Source organism: Dipodomys ordii, unplaced genomic scaffold (assembly GCF_000151885.1).
Source record: "Dipodomys ordii isolate 6190 unplaced genomic scaffold, Dord_2.0 Scaffold47, whole genome shotgun sequence".
NCBI classification, from domain to species: Eukaryota; Metazoa; Chordata; class Mammalia; order Rodentia; family Heteromyidae; genus Dipodomys; species Dipodomys ordii.
This window is the reverse complement of record NW_012267263.1, coordinates 4997028-5015473: the sequence shown is the minus strand read 5'-3', so window position 1 is coordinate 5015473 and position 18446 is coordinate 4997028. Positions and strand designations below refer to the sequence as shown.

The 18446-nt window shown below is 38.9% G+C and overlaps 1 protein-coding gene across 1 annotated transcript in view; it reads right to left on the bottom strand.

Annotated features, from left to right (window-relative positions):
* Positions 1 to 18429, bottom strand: part of Eif5b (eukaryotic translation initiation factor 5B) — an 83513-nt gene extending 65084 nt beyond the window's left edge. Inside the window, exon 1 of the mRNA XM_013019781.1 lies at positions 18219 to 18429. Within this exon, the coding sequence (XP_012875235.1) occupies positions 18219 to 18253 (35 nt within the window). The 5' untranslated portion in view covers positions 18254 to 18429. The remainder of the gene's footprint in view (positions 1 to 18218) is intronic.
* Positions 18430 to 18446: the final 17 nt, after the last annotated feature.

The window sequence follows — 18446 nt, the reverse complement described above, 5'->3', positions numbered from 1 at the left end:
AAAAAAAAAAGGCCCAGGAATAAACATAATTGAAGAAGGTAAAAGATACTACACTGAAAACAAACTACACAAGACACAAGATTGAAAGACCTATCAAGCCAATGGGTCTGATTTTTTTTATTACAAAAATAGCCATATTACCAAAAGTAATCCACAGATTAATTCAATCCTTAATATTCCAATAGCTTCCTTCACAGAAACAAAAAAAAAATCCCAAAATTCAAAAATCAAAGACGAAACAGACATATAAACAATGGAATGGTCTTGAGAACCCACAAATAAAACCCGCATTATCTACAGCTGCCTGATTCTTAAGAACAGTGCCAAAAACATATGTTGGGAAAAAAAGCTTCAACTGGAAAAACTGGATATCCACATGTAGAATACTGAAACTGGATCCCTCTCACATTACATAAACATCAATTCAAAATGGTTCAAAGATCTTATTGAAGGACCTGAAACTTTTAAGAATATTAGAACACAAGTGGGAAACTTGTCTCTGTCAAGGGCCATCTGGATATTTATGAACATTATTGGAGGCTACAAAAAAGTATCGGCTGAAAAATTAGGCTGCTGTATTTAGTCAAACATTTAATTCACTCTAATCGTTCCTAATATGATAATTGGAATTGCTTCTCTTTGGTGAAGTGTGTAATACTAGCTTGTTGATGTTGCTACTTCACAACTGCTTTTCCAAGTTTGAGTGTCAGTCTGGAGCACAATCTGACTTTTCATAATGTAAGTTTTGAAAAGAACTGATGATGGTAACAGTAACTTGCTCCAAATATGTTCTGAACACCGCATATTTCAATATATGTCTCCTCAAACTGGAAAATTCTTCATTGTTTATTTAAAGTCTGTAGAACTCAGGCAGTGAAAGGTTGGTGTACCTACCAGCCCATCATCACTTTGCAGGTGAATGATTTCATGTTATAGATACTTTTATCTGGCTCCACATTAACTGGCATAGTAAAGATGTTCAACTACGTTTATTTTCACACCCTTGAATCTTTCATTAAATGCTTTGATCAGTTTTGCATATTCGCCAACATATTTGGATGTCAAAGAAAGTTTTTGTCCTTCTAGAGTAGGAAATTATAGTTTTATTCCTATTGAGTTGCATTATCTACATTCTAATTTATTTCCACATCCTCAATTTAGCTTCAAATCATTTCACACTTGAAAATGAGAAGCTGGTTGGGACTCTGAAGCTTGCTGTTCAGCTCAGAGGTATTCAATAATGTCCTCTTTCAACTCTAGATTACACATTAAATTTTTGTCATTGAGTTCTCCAAAAGGAGTTTTCCTTTCAACTCCATGAATCACTTGCCTTCATCTTGGAGTTCATAAAAATCTCCTGAGCATGTTCCCCTGACTCAGATACCACAGTTTGCAGTGGTAAATAACACCATATGCAATCAACATCATTTAGTAACTCCTTAGACATGTGGCTGATAAACCCTCTGCTTTTGACAAAATTTATGCATGATATTACAGTGGACATCACACTGTTGAGCCACAAAGACTCTTCACAGAGCTTATTTTGGTGTATGATTCAGTGGCATATAATTAAATCACTTGAATCAAGACTAAGACAATTCAGGGTTTTTTTTTCCCTTGAAAGTGCATTTAACCCTTTTTTTCCAGCCAGCCAAGGCTGGAGTTCACTTATTTTTTCAAAAGATAGCTTAAGTTTTTTCACTGACAAAACAAGTTTCTAACCTCTTGTAGTTTCATGCATAGATAGCTTCCAGTGGCAGCAGTTCAACTTGCACGTGAAATTTAACAAATACCTCAAAAACAACAGCTAGTGAGGCATTGTTATGTCCATAGTCCAGTCACAAACGAGAAAAAAAACCCTGAAAATCTATAGCCTCCTTTTTTTTCAGTGTCTTTTGCTAAATCAATAATCTGAGATGGTTCTCCAAGATACACATGCTGAAACAAACTTTGTCCTTAAAACTCCCCAACAGCCACCATTCTCCCTCTACATGAGGCCTCAGCTTCATGATCAAGTCACTTACTACAAAACTTATTTGAATAATGCTGAGTCTGCACAATGATACCTATTAAAAGCACTTGTGATCCAAACTCTTCTGAAAAACACTGATTTTATCCAGATACATTTGGCCTCCCAACTCATTGAGTTTAGCATGTTTTGAGCTGTAATGATGCTCCAGATTGACTTTTTCCATTACTCCTAATGAAGGACCACAAACTAGGAAGAGACTACTCTTTGAATTCATCAATATCAACAAAAACAACAAAAATTACATCCATTTCTTTGGAAACATCAACATGCATCAATTTTTTTTTTTTTGCTTTGAAGTAGGATGTTACACCAACCAGTGTGTGTGTCACCTATGACTTGCTGTTCTAATCCTGTCTGTTAAGACTTGAAACATATCTGGCATTCATATCAGCAACCCTTGAGGTCTTGATCTTTTCTGTATATGATAAACTTAGTTTTCATCTGAGTTTCAGTTTGTATAAGGATTTGTTGATTGTGAATGTATGAATAAAGATTGGATTGAAGTTACTGTGTGTGGACAAAGAAATCAACAACCTTGCTGTCAATCATCAGAGGCAAGGTCATCAACATTGTGAGGAATCATTTCATCTCATCACAGAACTGCAATAGTTTCACAACAGTGTGCTACGGCATGTACAGTATCAGTCTGTCTGGCACTGACTATCCTCTGAGTAATAAATAGAGATGGGCAGCAGGCAGCCTATAGCATGTGTATCTGTCTCACTATGTTCTTATATGTATTCATGTCTATGTTCCTTGCTTGCACCTCAAAATTTACATTATGATTCACTTAATACCAAAGTTATGTTGCTATGGAAAAAAAGCTCCTATATTAATCTTTTATAAAGCCAGATTCAAAAAAAAAAATGAGGGACTTATATGCCGTTTTGAAAACCTTATATGACCCAAGAACTGGTGGTTCAAAACCCTTGTACTGGAGAACAATTCAAGATACAGGCAGAGGCAGTTACTTTCTGAAAAGTATTCCAATAGCTCAGGGAATAATAGCAAGAACTGAGAAATGGCATTGCATCTCAAATGGTAGAGCACTTATCTAGCAAGCCTGAGGCCCTGAGTTCTAAACTCAATACTAATAAAAGGGTAAGCTGGAACAGGAGCTGTGGCTCAATGGTAGAGCTCTAGCCTTGAGCACAAAAACTCAGGGACGACACCCATACCCAGAGTTCAAGCCCCCAAGATCTGCATAAGATAAAACCAAACAAACAAAAAAAAAAATTAAAAAGAAAATGGAGGAGGGAAAAGGCTTCTTAAAAAAAAAAAAAGGAAAAGAGGTGATTTTGCACAGCAAAGGAAACTGTCAGCAATTCATCTGACAATGGGCAAATGAATTGGAGAATTCTCAATGGTCAATAAGTATATGAAACAATATATGAAAAAAAGTTGAACACCTTTAACCACTGGAGAAATACAAATCAAAAGGATATTGACATTCCATCTCACTCTAGTCAGAATAGCTACTCTTAAGAAACAAATATGCTGGCAACAATGAAGAGGAGGGAGGGAATGCAAATTATTAGTTCAGCCTGTATGAAAATCATTGTGCAGATTCCCAAAAAATAAATATAAAAGAAAATAGAACTACCAAGCAATCTAGCTAAGTCACCACTTGGAATTTAAGTCTGCTACAATAGAAATACCTACAAATTCATGTTTACTGAAATACTATTCACAATAGCCAAGTTATACAATCAGCCTACAGCCAGGCACCGGAGGCTGTAAGCTAATCCTAGCTACTCAGGAGGTTGAGATCTGAGGATCATGGTTCAAAGCCAGCCGGATAAGGACAGTCCATGAGACTCATCTCCAATTAATCACCAGAAAACTACAAGTGGTGCTGTGGCTCAAGTGGTAGAGTTCTTGCCTTGAACTAAAGAGCTGAGGGACAATGCCCAGGCCCAGAGTTCAAGTCCCATGACCGACCAAAAAAAAAAAAAAAAAAAAGAATCAGCCTATATACCCACTGATGAAGAAATGGGAGTACATTTACACAATGGAGTTTTACTCAGCCCAAAAGAACAAAATTATGTCATCTATAGGGAAATAGAACTAGAAATTGTCCTGTTAAGAGAAATAAGCAAAATTCAGACAAATACTGCATGGTTTCTATCATATGCAAAAAAAAAAAAAAAGGACATGAAAGCAGAAAGCAAAAAAGGGACCCTCTAGAGTGAAGAAGGGGAACAGCAGGAAGGACAACAGAAGTTAATCTGAGTAAATATGATCAAAGTACAGTGTGTGTGTGTAAATGTCATAATGAAATTCAGGTGTGTGTGTGTGTGTGTGTGTGTGTGTGTGTGTGTGTAAATGTCATAATGAAATTTGTGTGTGTGTGTGTGTGTAAATGTCATAATGAAATTCAGGTCTGACTTTTTAAAATTATAAGCCATACCACAAAGGGATGTGGTGTGAATCTAGACTAACTCTGCTTTGACTGGATGACTGTGAAAACCTATTTTGGAGTTGAAGTGAAAATTTAAACTGAGGACAGATTATTAGGGTTTAGAGATTTGTGTTAATTTTATTAAATGGGATAAAATCATAGTAACTACACAGGCGCACACACACACACCAACACTTTTATAAAGAGAAAATATCATGTTCACTTTGGCAGCACATATACTAAAATTGTAATGATACAGAGATTAGCATAGCCCCTGCACCAGGATGAGACACAAATTCATGAAGCGTTCTGAAAGAGAGAGAAGGACGAGGGAGGGAGAGGAGAGGAGAGGAGAGGAGGGGAGGGGAGGGGAGGGGAGGGAGGGAGGAAGAATGGAGGAAAGAAAAAAAATATCATGTCTCTAAGATAAAATAGCAAAAACAAGGTATTTGGCTAATAATGATTAAACCAAGCGATGAGTGTATGGAGGTTCATTATACTATTATCCCCTCTACTTTGCTGGGTGTTTGAATTTTTTTTTTTTTTTTTTTTTGGGGGGGGGTTCCGGACGTGGGCCTGAACTCTGGGCCTGGGCGCTGTCCCTCAGCTCTTCAGCTCCAGGCCAGCGCTCTAACACTTGAGCCACAGCGCCACTTCCAGCTTTTTTCTTTTTGCTTATGTGGTGCTGAGGAATCGAACCCAGGGCCTCATGCATGCAAGGCAAGCGCTCTACCACTGAGCCACCTTCCCAGCCCTTGAATTTTTTTTTTTTAATAAAAGCTTGTGCAAGGCTGAGAGTTCAATCTCCAAAACAGGGAAGGAAGAATCTGAAAACCAAAAACTTTTGGTCTGAATCAGTTACCTACTACTCTTTTTTCCCCCTCCAGTACTGAGAATTAAGGATTACTTGTAAGCCTCTATCACTTGATCTATGCCTCCAGTCCCTTTTAGCCTTGGTTATTTTCTTTTTCTTGCTTTGTTTTACCACTATTGGGTAGTGCCTACTAGGCCTTGCCTGCTCTCCTGGCACTCTCATTATTTTGAAGGAGTCTCATGGTCTATTCTGCCCCAGCTGGCTTCAAACTATGATCCTCCAGATCAGTCTCTGAAGTAACTAAGATTACAGGTGTGTGCCACCCGTGGATGGCTATTATGGGTATTTTCAAGGTGAAGGGTTTCACTTTATTCTGGGCCAGCATGAGCTTCCATCCCCCTACTTCTGCTTTTCACTTCAGATGACAGTCATATGTCATAGCACTCAGCTACAGTGCTTCCCTGCAGCTAACTGGCACATAGCACCACACCCAGTTGTTGGTTGAGATGGAATCTTGGTAACTTTTATTCTCCAGGCACGCCTGTAACCCCAACTCCCTGTCTCTGCCTCCCAAGTAGCTAGGTTTTCACAGGTTTGAGCCGTATGTAACACTCAGCTACAACCTACCACTTTTGATTTATAATTTCTAGAACCTGAAAGGTAGTGAGTTTCTAAACATTTCATTCTTGAAGACTTTGGTTGGTTGGGAACAGGTCTAAAACAGGATATCACCTTAGTTATTTTGCTGAGAGCAAATTAAAGGCCTAAGAGAATTACAGAAAAATCATCAAGTATGTTCTATCTTTTCTAAGTTCAGTCGTTCTTTTTAAGAAGGTAATATCCAGCCTTAATTAACCGTTATGTAAAAAGTCACTGATTAAAAGCAGGAGTATGAAATATAATCAAAATTCTAGACAAGAGCCCTACTGTCTTATACTGTACATTAAACATTTGTTTCCTATATACAAGGTTAAACAGAAAACAAATAGTTCATATAAATATACTAACCCAGCTGCATACAGATGGATCACACCTTTAATCCTAGCTACTCAGGAAGCTGAAATCTGAGGATCTTGGCTTGAAGCCAGAGACATAAAAGTCTACAAGACTAATTAACCAGCAGAAAGCTGAAAATGGAGGTATGGATCAAGTGGTAGAGTATCAGCCCTGAGCAAGCCTTCAGGACCTGAGTTCAAGCCCCTAAGACACCAAAACAAACAAAAAAACTAAGCAGTCAATAGAAAACAATGTTAAAGCTAAGAAAAAGAAATAAAGGAACCTGAATACCACGTGAGTGCTACTGTTCTTACCCCTCTCTCTGCTCTTTTCTAGCTCTTTCCTCTCTCTTTCCTCTCTTTCCCAGCTCTCTCTCATTCCCAGGCCTTTCCCAGCCACGTGGAGTGCCAACCTTGCCTGGTCCCATCAGGTCTACTGAATAAACCAACCCCTTACCTGAAAAAAAAAATAAAAATAAAAAAAAGAAATAAAGGATCCTAGAAGTAGCACAAATAAAAATCTAAACCAATGGGCAAAAAGTTCAAATATAGGGCTGGGAAGGTGGCTCAGTGGTAGAGCGCTTGCCTTGCATGCATGAGGCCCTGGGTTCGATTCCTCAGCACCACATAAGCAAAAAGAAAAAAGCTGGAAGTGGCGCTGTGGCTCAAGTGGTAGGGTGCTAGCCAGCCTTGACCTGAAGAGCTGAGGGACAGCGCCCAGGCCCAGAGTTCAGGCCCCACAACTGGACCCCAAAAAAAAAAAATTCAAATATAGTCCTATGTTGCTTAATAACAGGGATATAGCTTGAGAAATGCATTATTAGTCTATTTTGTTAAGCATCATTGAGTATACTTAGACAAATATAAGTGGTATGGACTACTGTCCATATACCTAGTCTATATTGTATATAAATACATATGATTTTGATATATATATATATATTGCACATAAATACATATAGTATAGCCAACAGCTCCAGAGGTCATGATTAACAAAGTAGTACAAAATTAATTCAGGGGTGGGGGGGGAGTAGTTGTGGTGGTGGGAGAGAAGGGATGGTAGGGGAAAAACAAAGGAGGCGGCAACAATGCTCCATAGGAAATGTACTCATTACCTTACTCATGTAACTGTAACCCCTCCATACAGTAGTTTTACAATATAAAACATACAAAAAAAAGTTAAAGATATGGAAACAAGAAAAAAAATTCAAACACACCAGAAAAATGATTCAATCAAGAGATGTAATAAGTGCCTTTAGGATAATGATGCCAGTGCAATGCAGCATATTGCAAAACTTTTTGTCTGTAAGAAATGTACTCATTATCTTGCCCATGTAATTGTAACCCCTCTGTACAGTATATTCACAATAAAAAAAACTTTTTATAAATATTCTATACTTTTTGTATATATTCTATAGTCATATAAAAATAGTACAGTAAATACATCAACCAGTAACATAGCCATTTAACATCCACTATTATGTGTAGGAACACGTAATTGTACATGCCGTACCTTTAAAAGACTAGCAACACAGATTTGTTTACACAAGCATCATCACAAGCAGAATACATTCCACCATGATATAATGAAGGCTACAACATCTTGAGATAATAAGAAAATGTTAGCTCTACTTTAGTAAATTAGGGGGTTGCTGTTACTGGGGCTTGGAACTCCAGGCCTGGGCACTATCCCTGAGCTTTGCTGGCTCAAGGCTAGCACTGTACCACTTGAGCCACAGCTCCACTTCTAGCTTTTTGGTGGTTAATTGGAAATAAAAACTCCCACAAATTTTCCTGTCCAGACTGACCTCAAACCTCAACTATCAGATCTGAGCCTTCTGAGTAGCTAGGATTGCAGGCCTGAGCCACTTTGACCCATCTCTATTATATTCTTTTTGTTGTTGTTTTGTTGTTGTTGTTGCTTTTTTGTCAGATGTGGGGCTTGAACTCTGGGTCTGGGTGCTGTCCCTCAGCTCTTCAGCTCAAGGCCAGCGCTCTACCACTTGAGCCATAGCGCCACTTCTGGTTTTCTGGTGGTTAATTGGAGATAGAGTCTCACTGACTTTCCTGCCCAGGCTGGCTTTGAACTGCAATCCTCAGATCTCAGGCTCGTGAGTAGCTAGGAACAGGTGTGAGCCACTGGCGTTCAGTTTATGTTATAGTCTTAAAGGACCACTGTTGAACAAAATGTAGTTACATGTTGACATACCATTAATCATAATAAGCAATCATAATGCAAGCAATGTTTAGTGACTTTAAATTCTCAAATTGAGGCTATTTTCAAGTTACACTTTTTTAAAGCCCACCTTCATGCTGTTTTATGCCAATTATACAAAGGTTAAAAGTAAAAAGATGAAATTTTCAATAAAATACCACCAAATCAAATCCTACAGACAATGAGTAGGCAGGATCTATCCCAACAGTGCACATAAAATTCATTTCATGTAATCTACCACATACATGGGATAAAAGATAAAAACCATGATAATCACATAGATGAAGAAATAGCATTTAATAAAATCTAGCATCCTTTCATCGTAAAACATACACTGAACTAGGAATAGATGAAAACTCTCCCAGTGATTAAGGACACCCATGAACACAGTCAACTTACTAGTAAAAACATAAAAGCTGGGGCTGGGAAGGTGGCTCAGTGGTAGAGTGCTTGCCTTGAGCTGAAGAGCTGGGGGACAGCGCCCAGGCCCACAGTTCAGGCCCCATGACCGGACCCAAAAAAAAAAAAAAAAAACATAAAAGCTTTCCCTCCCAAGAGCAGAAACAAGAGATGGTCATTTTCATTTCTTTTCAACATTGTACTGATGGCTCCAATCAAAGCATTAGACAAGACAAAGAAAAAAATCTAGAATGATAAAAGAGGAAAACTATTGCATGCATATGGGAAATCCTAAACAATCCATAAACACAAAAATTCTTTTATTAATGAGTTCAGTTAAGACTGCAGACTACATAATGAATATACAAATCAATTGCATTACTGTTCACTAGCAATGAATTTAATTTCCAATTAAAATATCATTGAAAAGGTATTTCTGAATAATTTAAACAAAGAACAGAAACTCTTATAACCTAAACTACAAAAGATATTTAAGGAAAGAGGGACAGAAGGAGTGGAAAAGAAAAGGAGGGTGAAAACCAAAGATCTCTGGTTCATAGATGAGAAGACATAGTATTTTAAATGTTCCCACCCAGTCAATAAATGCCTATACACTCTCAGGTTTTTGTCTTGTTGAAATTGAGAAGTTGCTATGAGGGCCAAAACAATGAAAAAAAGAACAAAGTAGAACTCCTAATTTCAAAATTAAATACCAAGCTATGATAATCACGAAAGTGTGGTACTGCCTTAAGCACAGACTTATAGATCAATGAAATAGAATAAAGAGTCCAAAAGCAAACTCATGAGACATATGCTCAACAGATTTTCAGTAAGGCACCAAGACAACAGAGAATAAATATGCTAACAAATGGTACTTGAACAAATGAAAATTCACAGGCAAAGAATGAAGTTGGACCTCTACATGTCATACAAGAAGTAAAAGTTATTACAAAGACCTAAATTTAAAAGCTAAAAACATATGCTTCCTGGAAGAAAACATAGATTTGTAAGTACTCATCATCTTGGATATGGTCATGATTTCTTAGAACAGCAAAGGAACAAACAACAAAGAAAAAAATGTAAAGGACCTCATCAAAACTTCTGTGCTACAAAGGGCACGATCAAGAAAATTTTAAAGGAACAGGCAATCAGTGGCTCATGCCTCTAATCCTCCATAGCAGAGGCAAAGTAATCAGGATAAGGAAAGGAAAATGAGAATAGAATTAAAAGTAGGCACAGAAAATATTTAGCAATGATACACATCTGATAAGGAATGTCTACAATATAGAAAGATCTCTTATTCTTCAATAAGAAAGATAAATAACTTTTTTTTTAATTGGGCAATTGAGCCAGGTGCCGGTGGCTCACGCCTGTCATCCTAGCTACTCCAGAGGCTGAGATCTGAGGACTGCGGTTCAAAGCCAGCCCTGGCAGGAAAGTCCGTGAGACTCTTATCTCCAATAAACCATCAGAAAACTGGAAGTGGTGCTGTGACTCAATTGATAAAGTGCTTGCCGTTGAGCTGAAGAGCTGAGGGACAGTACCCAGGCCCAGAGTTCAAGCCTCATGATTGACCAAAAAAAAAAAAAAAAAGGGCAAAGGACTTGAGTAGACAGTTCTTCAAACAAGATATAGAAATGGTCAGTAAGCCAAGATAAGATACTCAACATCTTAAGCTATCGTGAATGCTCAATGAGGAGACACCACATCCATTGGGATGGCTATAGCTAAGAAGTCAGCAAGTTGGTGAGGCTATGGAGAAAGAACTCGATACATGGTTGGTTGAATAAGGAGCAGCTGCTTTGGCAGTTCCTGAAGGCAGTTAAATTGCCTGACAGTTTCTGAAAAAGTTATAGAGACATCCTATAGAGACTCCTAGGAATTTAAGTATATGTAATGGAATTAAAATTATTTATCCACATGAAAATTTCAACAGTGAAGTTTGCAGTACTGTTATTCATTATTGCTAGAAGTGTTAACAATCCGAGTATTTATCATCAAGTGATGAATGGATATAGTTTATTCATGTAACACAAGTATTACTTTGAGCATGTAATTCTAAACCTAGAATAAAATTTCATTATCACATCATCCATTACATCCATTAGCCTCACCAGAGCTCAGTACTAGAAACCTAATGACTTAAAATATAATTAAGTTAAAAACTATATTATTCAGAGAGATGCACAAAATTACTGGCGTGGGTGAAATTTCACAAACAAAAAAAGCAAGTAATTTATGTGAAAATACCAGAGATATTTTTATGAAAAAGGATTCTCATATATATGTATATCTATTACATAATATACATATGTACATACATACATGTGAAGTTTTATTTCCAGGAAAAAAACGGATGGAATGAAACACTACATCACCACTGCTTTCACTTTAAACAGATAAGGTGGTCATTCAATTAAGGGTAACAGAGAAACATTTTAAAGAAATTTTGGCACTCTTCCTTTAGGCTCTAAATAGACTAATATTTATTCCTGCTAGATTATTTGCAACTATAAAAATGAAACAAGGAAACTGGTTAGGGAGATTTTGGGGGGAGGAGAGCAGAGAGTGTGATATAGGGATAAGATTGGTTGAATTACAGTGTAAACATATAACAATGAAATCCCCCACTCACTGCAATATAACTAATAAGTCAAGAAAAAAATTAAGTATCTTCACCAGTAAAAATATTTTGTAGTTATGCTCCCTTTTGCAATATGAGAACTGCTTAAATCTGTAACTACAGCCAGGTTTGTTTTTTTTTTTTTTTTGTCGGTCGTGGGGCTTGAACTCTGGGCCTGGGCGCTGTCCCTCAGCTCTTCAGCTCAAGGCGAGCGCTCTACCACTTGAGCTACAGTGCCACTTCCGGTTTTCTGGTGGTTTATTGGAGATGGGAGTCTCACAGTCTCTCCTGCCCGGGCTGGCTTTGAACCGTGATCCTCAGATCTCAGCCTCCTGAGTAGCTAGGATTACAGGCGTGAGCCACCAGCACCAGCGCCCGATACAGCCAGTTTTTTAAAAAACCATAGGCACTTGACACTGGTAGCTCATACCTGGGTTTGAACCCACCCTGGGCAGAAAAGTCTGTAAGATCTCATCTCCAATTAACCAGTAAAAAATTAAAATAAAGCTACACTGGAAGTGTGGCTTAAGTGTTAAGAGCTCTATCCATGTTTAAAAAGAAAGGCAAGTAAAAGTACAAAGCCCTGAGTTCAAGCCCCAGTAGAGCACGCATGTGCACACAAGCACGCGCACCCACACACACACAAAATAGGCTATGGAGTCTTGGCTTAATAACCTAAAAGTTTACAACGTCGGTGGGGGGGGGAGGGGGGGAAGGAGAAGGAATGGGATTGGGGGGGAGGGGGGAGGCTGGGAAGGGATGTGAAGGGTAAACCAAAGGAGGAGGCTGCAATGCTTGGTAAGAAATGTATGCATTATCCTGCCCATGTAATTGTAACCCCTCTGTACAGTATGTTCACAAACAAAATAAAATTAAAAAAAAAAAAACAAACAATATTCGAAATGTAAAAAAAAATAACTAAAAGTTTGTATGCTTCAAATATATTATGGTAAATTCGGTTTAGTTCTTATATCTACTTTTCCCTTCTTTTCAGATTCTCAAACTAGTTACAGAACTGGTTCTACAATTAGTAGCTTCATTATTAAAATTATACAAATATTGTGGTCACTCCTAAGGCAAACAGTGCTGGTAGTTTCAACACATACAGCTTAAAATTTATATTTTGTATTTTGTACTACAATTTCTCAACAGAATTTGTCCTAAGTTAGGAAAGGAAAGGAAATAGGTTGTTTATAAATACAACACTGAACTCTGCCTTAATTCTTTATACTCTTTAGCATTATTATATATTATCACAAACTAATAAGCTAACTCATAATTTAGTCCTTTTCCCTTTTAAATAACTACTTTTAATAAAAGTTCAGTAAGTTGGTCTAACAGCCATTTTGAAAATAGGCTTTACTATATGTAAATTAATTGTATTAGTAACAAACAAAACACTTGTTTTCTGGTTCTAGAAACTGGGCCTGACATATGCTAGGCAAGCACTTTATTACTTCAACTATACCCCAGTCTTCCTCCTTTCAGTTCATTTTTCAGGAGTGGGGAACCTTTTGGGGGCCATTTGGTTATTCATACCATCATTTTCAGGCCATACTAAATTATCAACACAGGTGAATGGCCTCAAGCAGCTAATGATGAAAAGCATACCAGAATCATATACCGAATGATTTTTTTAGGCTTGGAAGATCCATGTCCTAGCTGCTCCCTACCCATCAACACACACGCTTCTGCTAACTATGCCTGGGCTGGCTTCAAAGCACATTCTTCCTACCTTTGCCTCCCGAGTAGGTGGGACTACAGGTATGAACTACTGTGCCTAGCTCAAGAAATGGTGATTTATCACCATAAAGATGTTAAATATCACTCCTCTTCCTCACTGCTGCCTATGGAGATGGACGCCATCTCCTACTTAGCATCATGGCTGTTCTCCGGCCTTTGAAAAAGAAGACCAAGAAGTTCCACCTGCCAGAAGTTCCACCCTGCCATGGCAGGGTGTAGAGAAGATTCAAGGGCCAGATCTTGTTGCCCAACATGGATTCTAAGAGCAACAAGAAAACAAAGCACATACTGCTCAGAGTAGGGCATAAGGTGTAACTCAGCATTAAGAGTATATGCCTAGCAAATGTGAAGTTCGGAGCTCAAACCTCAATACTGCCGAAAACAACCAGAGCAAGGACTGAAAGCATTACTAAAGTAATAGAGCACCAGCCTAACAAGTATCAAACTCAATATGGCAAAAAAAAAAAAAAAGTTCCACAGATGTCTTATGTTGCCCTTAAGTAATTCTCAAGCATACTAAGTACGCACAGGACAAGCATTAATGATGGTCAAATAAATGTTAAATCTAGTTTTGAAATCTGTAAAACAGCAGTTCTTAAATTAGCCCAAAGACTAAGAAAGACTAACACCAATCAGAGTCTACTTTCTTATTTACGTATACCATGGAACTAAGACTTCTTCCCATCAAGTTCATAAAGTATTGATATGGGAACAACATAAACCATGAGAACTTTCAGACTGGGCATTTTTTAAAACCTAATGTATGCAAATATGTTTTAAGTTATTCAAATATATGCAAATAAAAATGAATTCCTTTGTTAAACCTAGACCATATTAACTTCCGGTTAAGTCTCCCTCATCCTAAATGCTTTTAAGACGTTATTTTTTCAGATTTCACTTGCCATATACACAATAAGATATTTGAGGTATAGAACTCTAACTGAAACATATACCCAGAGCATGGAGGTAATTTTATACAATATTTTTGGAGCACCTGAGTGTTGACTATGACCCATCACGTGAGATCAGGTGTGTCACAATATTGGTATTTAAAGAGTTTTGGACTTTAGACATTTATGGGATTCAGATTTTTCCAATTAGGGATATTCATTATGTATTTTCAATGTGAATTGTTCCCTTTGGGGCAATTCTTGTAGGACCTACTATAGTCATAGGTTCTTCTGGAACTGCTTTCTTAAACAGATCACCATGTTTTCTATCAAGAGAGACCTGGCTATCTTTATCACATATGATCTACTAGGATGAATGTCTGACACTAAGATAGTCATCTAAGGGGCAAAGCTGCTACCTACCTCAGACAATCAGAATCCCCACAGAACGAGTTTGTCAGTAATAACAGTATTATTTGTAGTTAAAAGCAAAGAACAGTCACTGTAGTAGCTCACTACCGGTATAGAGAACAGAACCCTACCAACAAATAATCTAACACTGAATGCATCCAGAATACTACTGAATCATGAATGCCTAGTTCTGAAAGACATCCTCACCTCAATGACAGCTGACTGAGAGATAAGTGGAAAAAGTTACCTTCCTTCCCTCAGAAGGGGTCTGAGTGGTTTGTTTGGCTTAGGGAGGTTGATTTCATCAAGGGTAACTTGCTTTACCACCTTTAAGTAATTTTTTAATTGATGACTAATAACTAGTGTAAACAGTAACAATAGGACATTACTGAGCACACACAATCTGGTATAGTCTCATTATGCAAACTGATGACTGAGAAGGTTACAGGATAAATAGAAATCCTTCCCTACCTTTTGTTCCATCTGTATATTTTAAACCCTATCCTTTGTCCCATAAAGTTTCTTCAGTCAACGGAAAAAAAAAAAAGAAAAACCTGTGTAACACCCCATGGGAAATCTCATTTTCACAATTACACAAACTGGGGTAGAGTTCTTGAACTTGATCGTCAAACAAATTTCTAAAATTCAAAAATAAGACAAAATATATTGATAAAAAACAAGTATGTGCTATACAAATAAAATTAGATAGTAAAATCTAATCAGAAATCCATGTCAGGTAGAACTTAAAATAAGGATAATACATAAGGAATAAGAATAGTCAAGCAGCAGGGTACTTGATGGCTCACATCTATAATCCTAGCAATTTAGGAGGCTAAGATCTGAGTATTCAGGTTGTAAACTACGCAGAAAAATCCAAGACACACTTATCTCCAATTAACAAAAAATAAAAATAAAAATAAAGCCAGAAGTGGAGGTGTGGCTCCAGTAGTAACGCATCAGCTGTGAGCAAAAGAAAAGCAAGCAAATGAGACATGAAGGCTAATATTGGTCAGGAGTTCAAGTCCCTGTACACAAAGAAGGAAAAAAAGAAAAAAGAGGCAAGTATTTTATACTTCTTCCAAGAAGTGAAAAATGGTCCATCCATACCTTCCTTGATAATAAGCAGCTGTTTATTTCTTACCCAGTGCCATCAGGCCAGAAATTCGTCTGGCTGAGAATAGCCTGGGAGAGGGGAATGACAGAAAAAATCCTTAAACTAGGGATCTTAAATTAAAAAAAAAAAAAGAGTATGACCATATTTATGTTACACAAATAATAAGGGAAGTTTGCACTCCTTCTTCCCAGTCTGCATTCGTCTTTTAAAAAAATTATTCAAAATATCCTTGAAGAAAGTGCAACTTAAACAGCAGGGTTTTTGAAAAAAGCAAACTAACTTTCCCACCTTTCAGCATCTCATGTAGAACACCAAAGTAAAAACCAACAACAAAACACAAAGCAATTCTGGTCACAATGAGCCATCTTGCAAAATCTCAGAAATTCTTGGTACAATTTTAAAGGCTCAAGCATAGGAGTCTACAAAACAGTAACACACACTTTATATTGGCATATGAGAAAATATTTTCAAATTACACTTCTGCACTTTCCCTTCAAAATGAGCCAAAAAGACTATAGGTTAGTGGGGGAAGCAACACCTATACTACACCAAACCAATCACTTAATAACAGATTCCAACTTTTACATGATCCATGAAATTATTTTTATGAATCTTAAGAGGAAGGTTACTTTTCACTAAAACTACAAAATGTCTCCTCTCAAAATAGCTTTTTTTCCACTGTGAAAGAGCACTGAAAGTAGAATAATATAAATATATTCTTAAAACTAGTGTAATCCTGAACCAAACAAACTGAAAAAAAGACAATCAGGAAAATTAAAATGCTGACTGTATATTGGATATTTATAAAAACCACTGTTACTATTCCTTAGGCTTGATGGTGGCATTTTGATTGTACCCATATGCTTCTGTGGTGGGCTTGTGCGTTGTTCCCCTCCCCCCTTTTTATATGTTGGTCATGGGATTTTAACTCAGGGTTTGGGTGCTGTCTCTGAGCTTCTTTGCTCAAGGCTAGCATTCTACCACTTTGAGGCACAGCTCTAGTTCTGGGTTTTAGGTGATTAATTGGAGATAAGATTCTCACAGTCTTTCCTGCCCATGCTGACTTCTAACCATGATCCTCAAATCTCAGCCTCCTGAGTAGCTAGGATTATAGGCCTGAGCAAACAGCACCCAGTTGCCTCCATTACTCAAATTATTCCTGACGGATTTGCAGGTGAAAGACCTCTGAGAATAGCTTCAGAGTTTCAAATATTCAACAGGTGGATGATTAGGGCTGGTCATGTGCTTATAATGGCTGAAGAAAGGTTAAGTGATACACAAAGCTTTATTGTATTTGTTTCTCTACAGTTTATACACAGCTGAAAATTCTTCTCAGCAAGGAAACAAATACCATCTACATATCAAAAAAACTTTTCTGTCAAACATACATAAATTTGGGTTTCATTAAACCACCCAATTTCTGCTTTTGTCCCCCATTTTTTACTTAACTAATTCTATTCTCCAAACTAGTTATCTTCCTCCCAAAGACCTAAACCTAAAAGTGACATACGAAGAGTCTGTGGCCTTTTCATTCCATTCATCTGCTACGCAAGTTCTAGGTGAGAGTACACGATTCAAGATTCCAACTGACAAATCTTATTTTAACTTCAAAAACCACCCACGGTGTTTTTCGTGAAGACGACGAAATAGCACAGACGGGTTCTGCTCTTACGTTTACCTTACACTCCCCTCTTACCATTTAAACTAGGTCTGGCGAGTAGCACAGCATGGATAAACTAACAGATGGCAACCTGTTCCCACGAAGTAAAACTCTTTTATGAAAAAGCCGAAAAAGAATGTTAATTGAATGCGACGCTCAGGAACGTTCCAAAAACCTCTGGGTGAGTAACTTCCGGACACCCTCGCACTCCCTCGCTCCCAACAGACTTTGAAGTGGCTGGAAAGCCGCGACCCGGGGTTGGTTTTGTTTCACCTTCTCCTTTTCTTAGGGGAGGTGCTAGAGAGCAAAGAGATGACCAGAAAGGCCGGAAGAAGGAAAGAGGGGGGGGGGAAGCATGGAGCCTGGACAATCATCATCTAGACGGATCTGAGAAAGCGTGCCCGCATTCGACCGAGAGCGAACAGCTAAAACTCTCGCTCCTCACTTCTCCATTCCTGGGCAGGTTCAGGAGCAGCGACCACCACCACCCAATCGACGGCACGTACGTCAGCTTCGGATTCCCTACTCTCCCCCCCCCGCCCCCGAGGATTCACGGGGTACAAAAGCATAACAAGAGCCGAATCCCCAACTCCCACCCACCACCTGGGCAAAGGAAAGCCGACCCAGACCCTCCCCGCGCGGCCGGGTACCTCAAACAACTGCCCCGCTGCCCAGGCTCCGAGGCCTGGAACCTCCCCCGGCCAGAGCCGGCGACCCGGCAGCTTACAGGACTGACGCACGGCTAGAGGAAATGAGGCCCACCGTGTCCGCCTGGCCCGGGGTCTCGGACCCGCGCCGCCCACTCCCGGCCGCGTCCCAGCAGCCCGCGAGCCTCGACCGCAGCCCAACCTCGCGCGCGGCAGCCCCGCGCGCCTCACGGAGCCGCGGCCGCTGCTGCCGGACCCACCAGCCACAGCCTACCTGTCTTCGCTCTTGTTTTTCTGTTTCTTCCCCATCGTCTGTCAGCGGCAGTCGCGGCCCCAGCCCTCGGTTCGGTTTCTCACAGACCCACTGTTTCCCCGCTGACTTCGGTCTCCGCTCGACTCCGTCCCCCCTCGCGCTGCCGCCTCTCGCACCCGGCTCTCGACAGACGCGCGCACTGGGACGGGGCACATATGGTGTGAGCCCTCAATGCGCAAGCGCATCGCC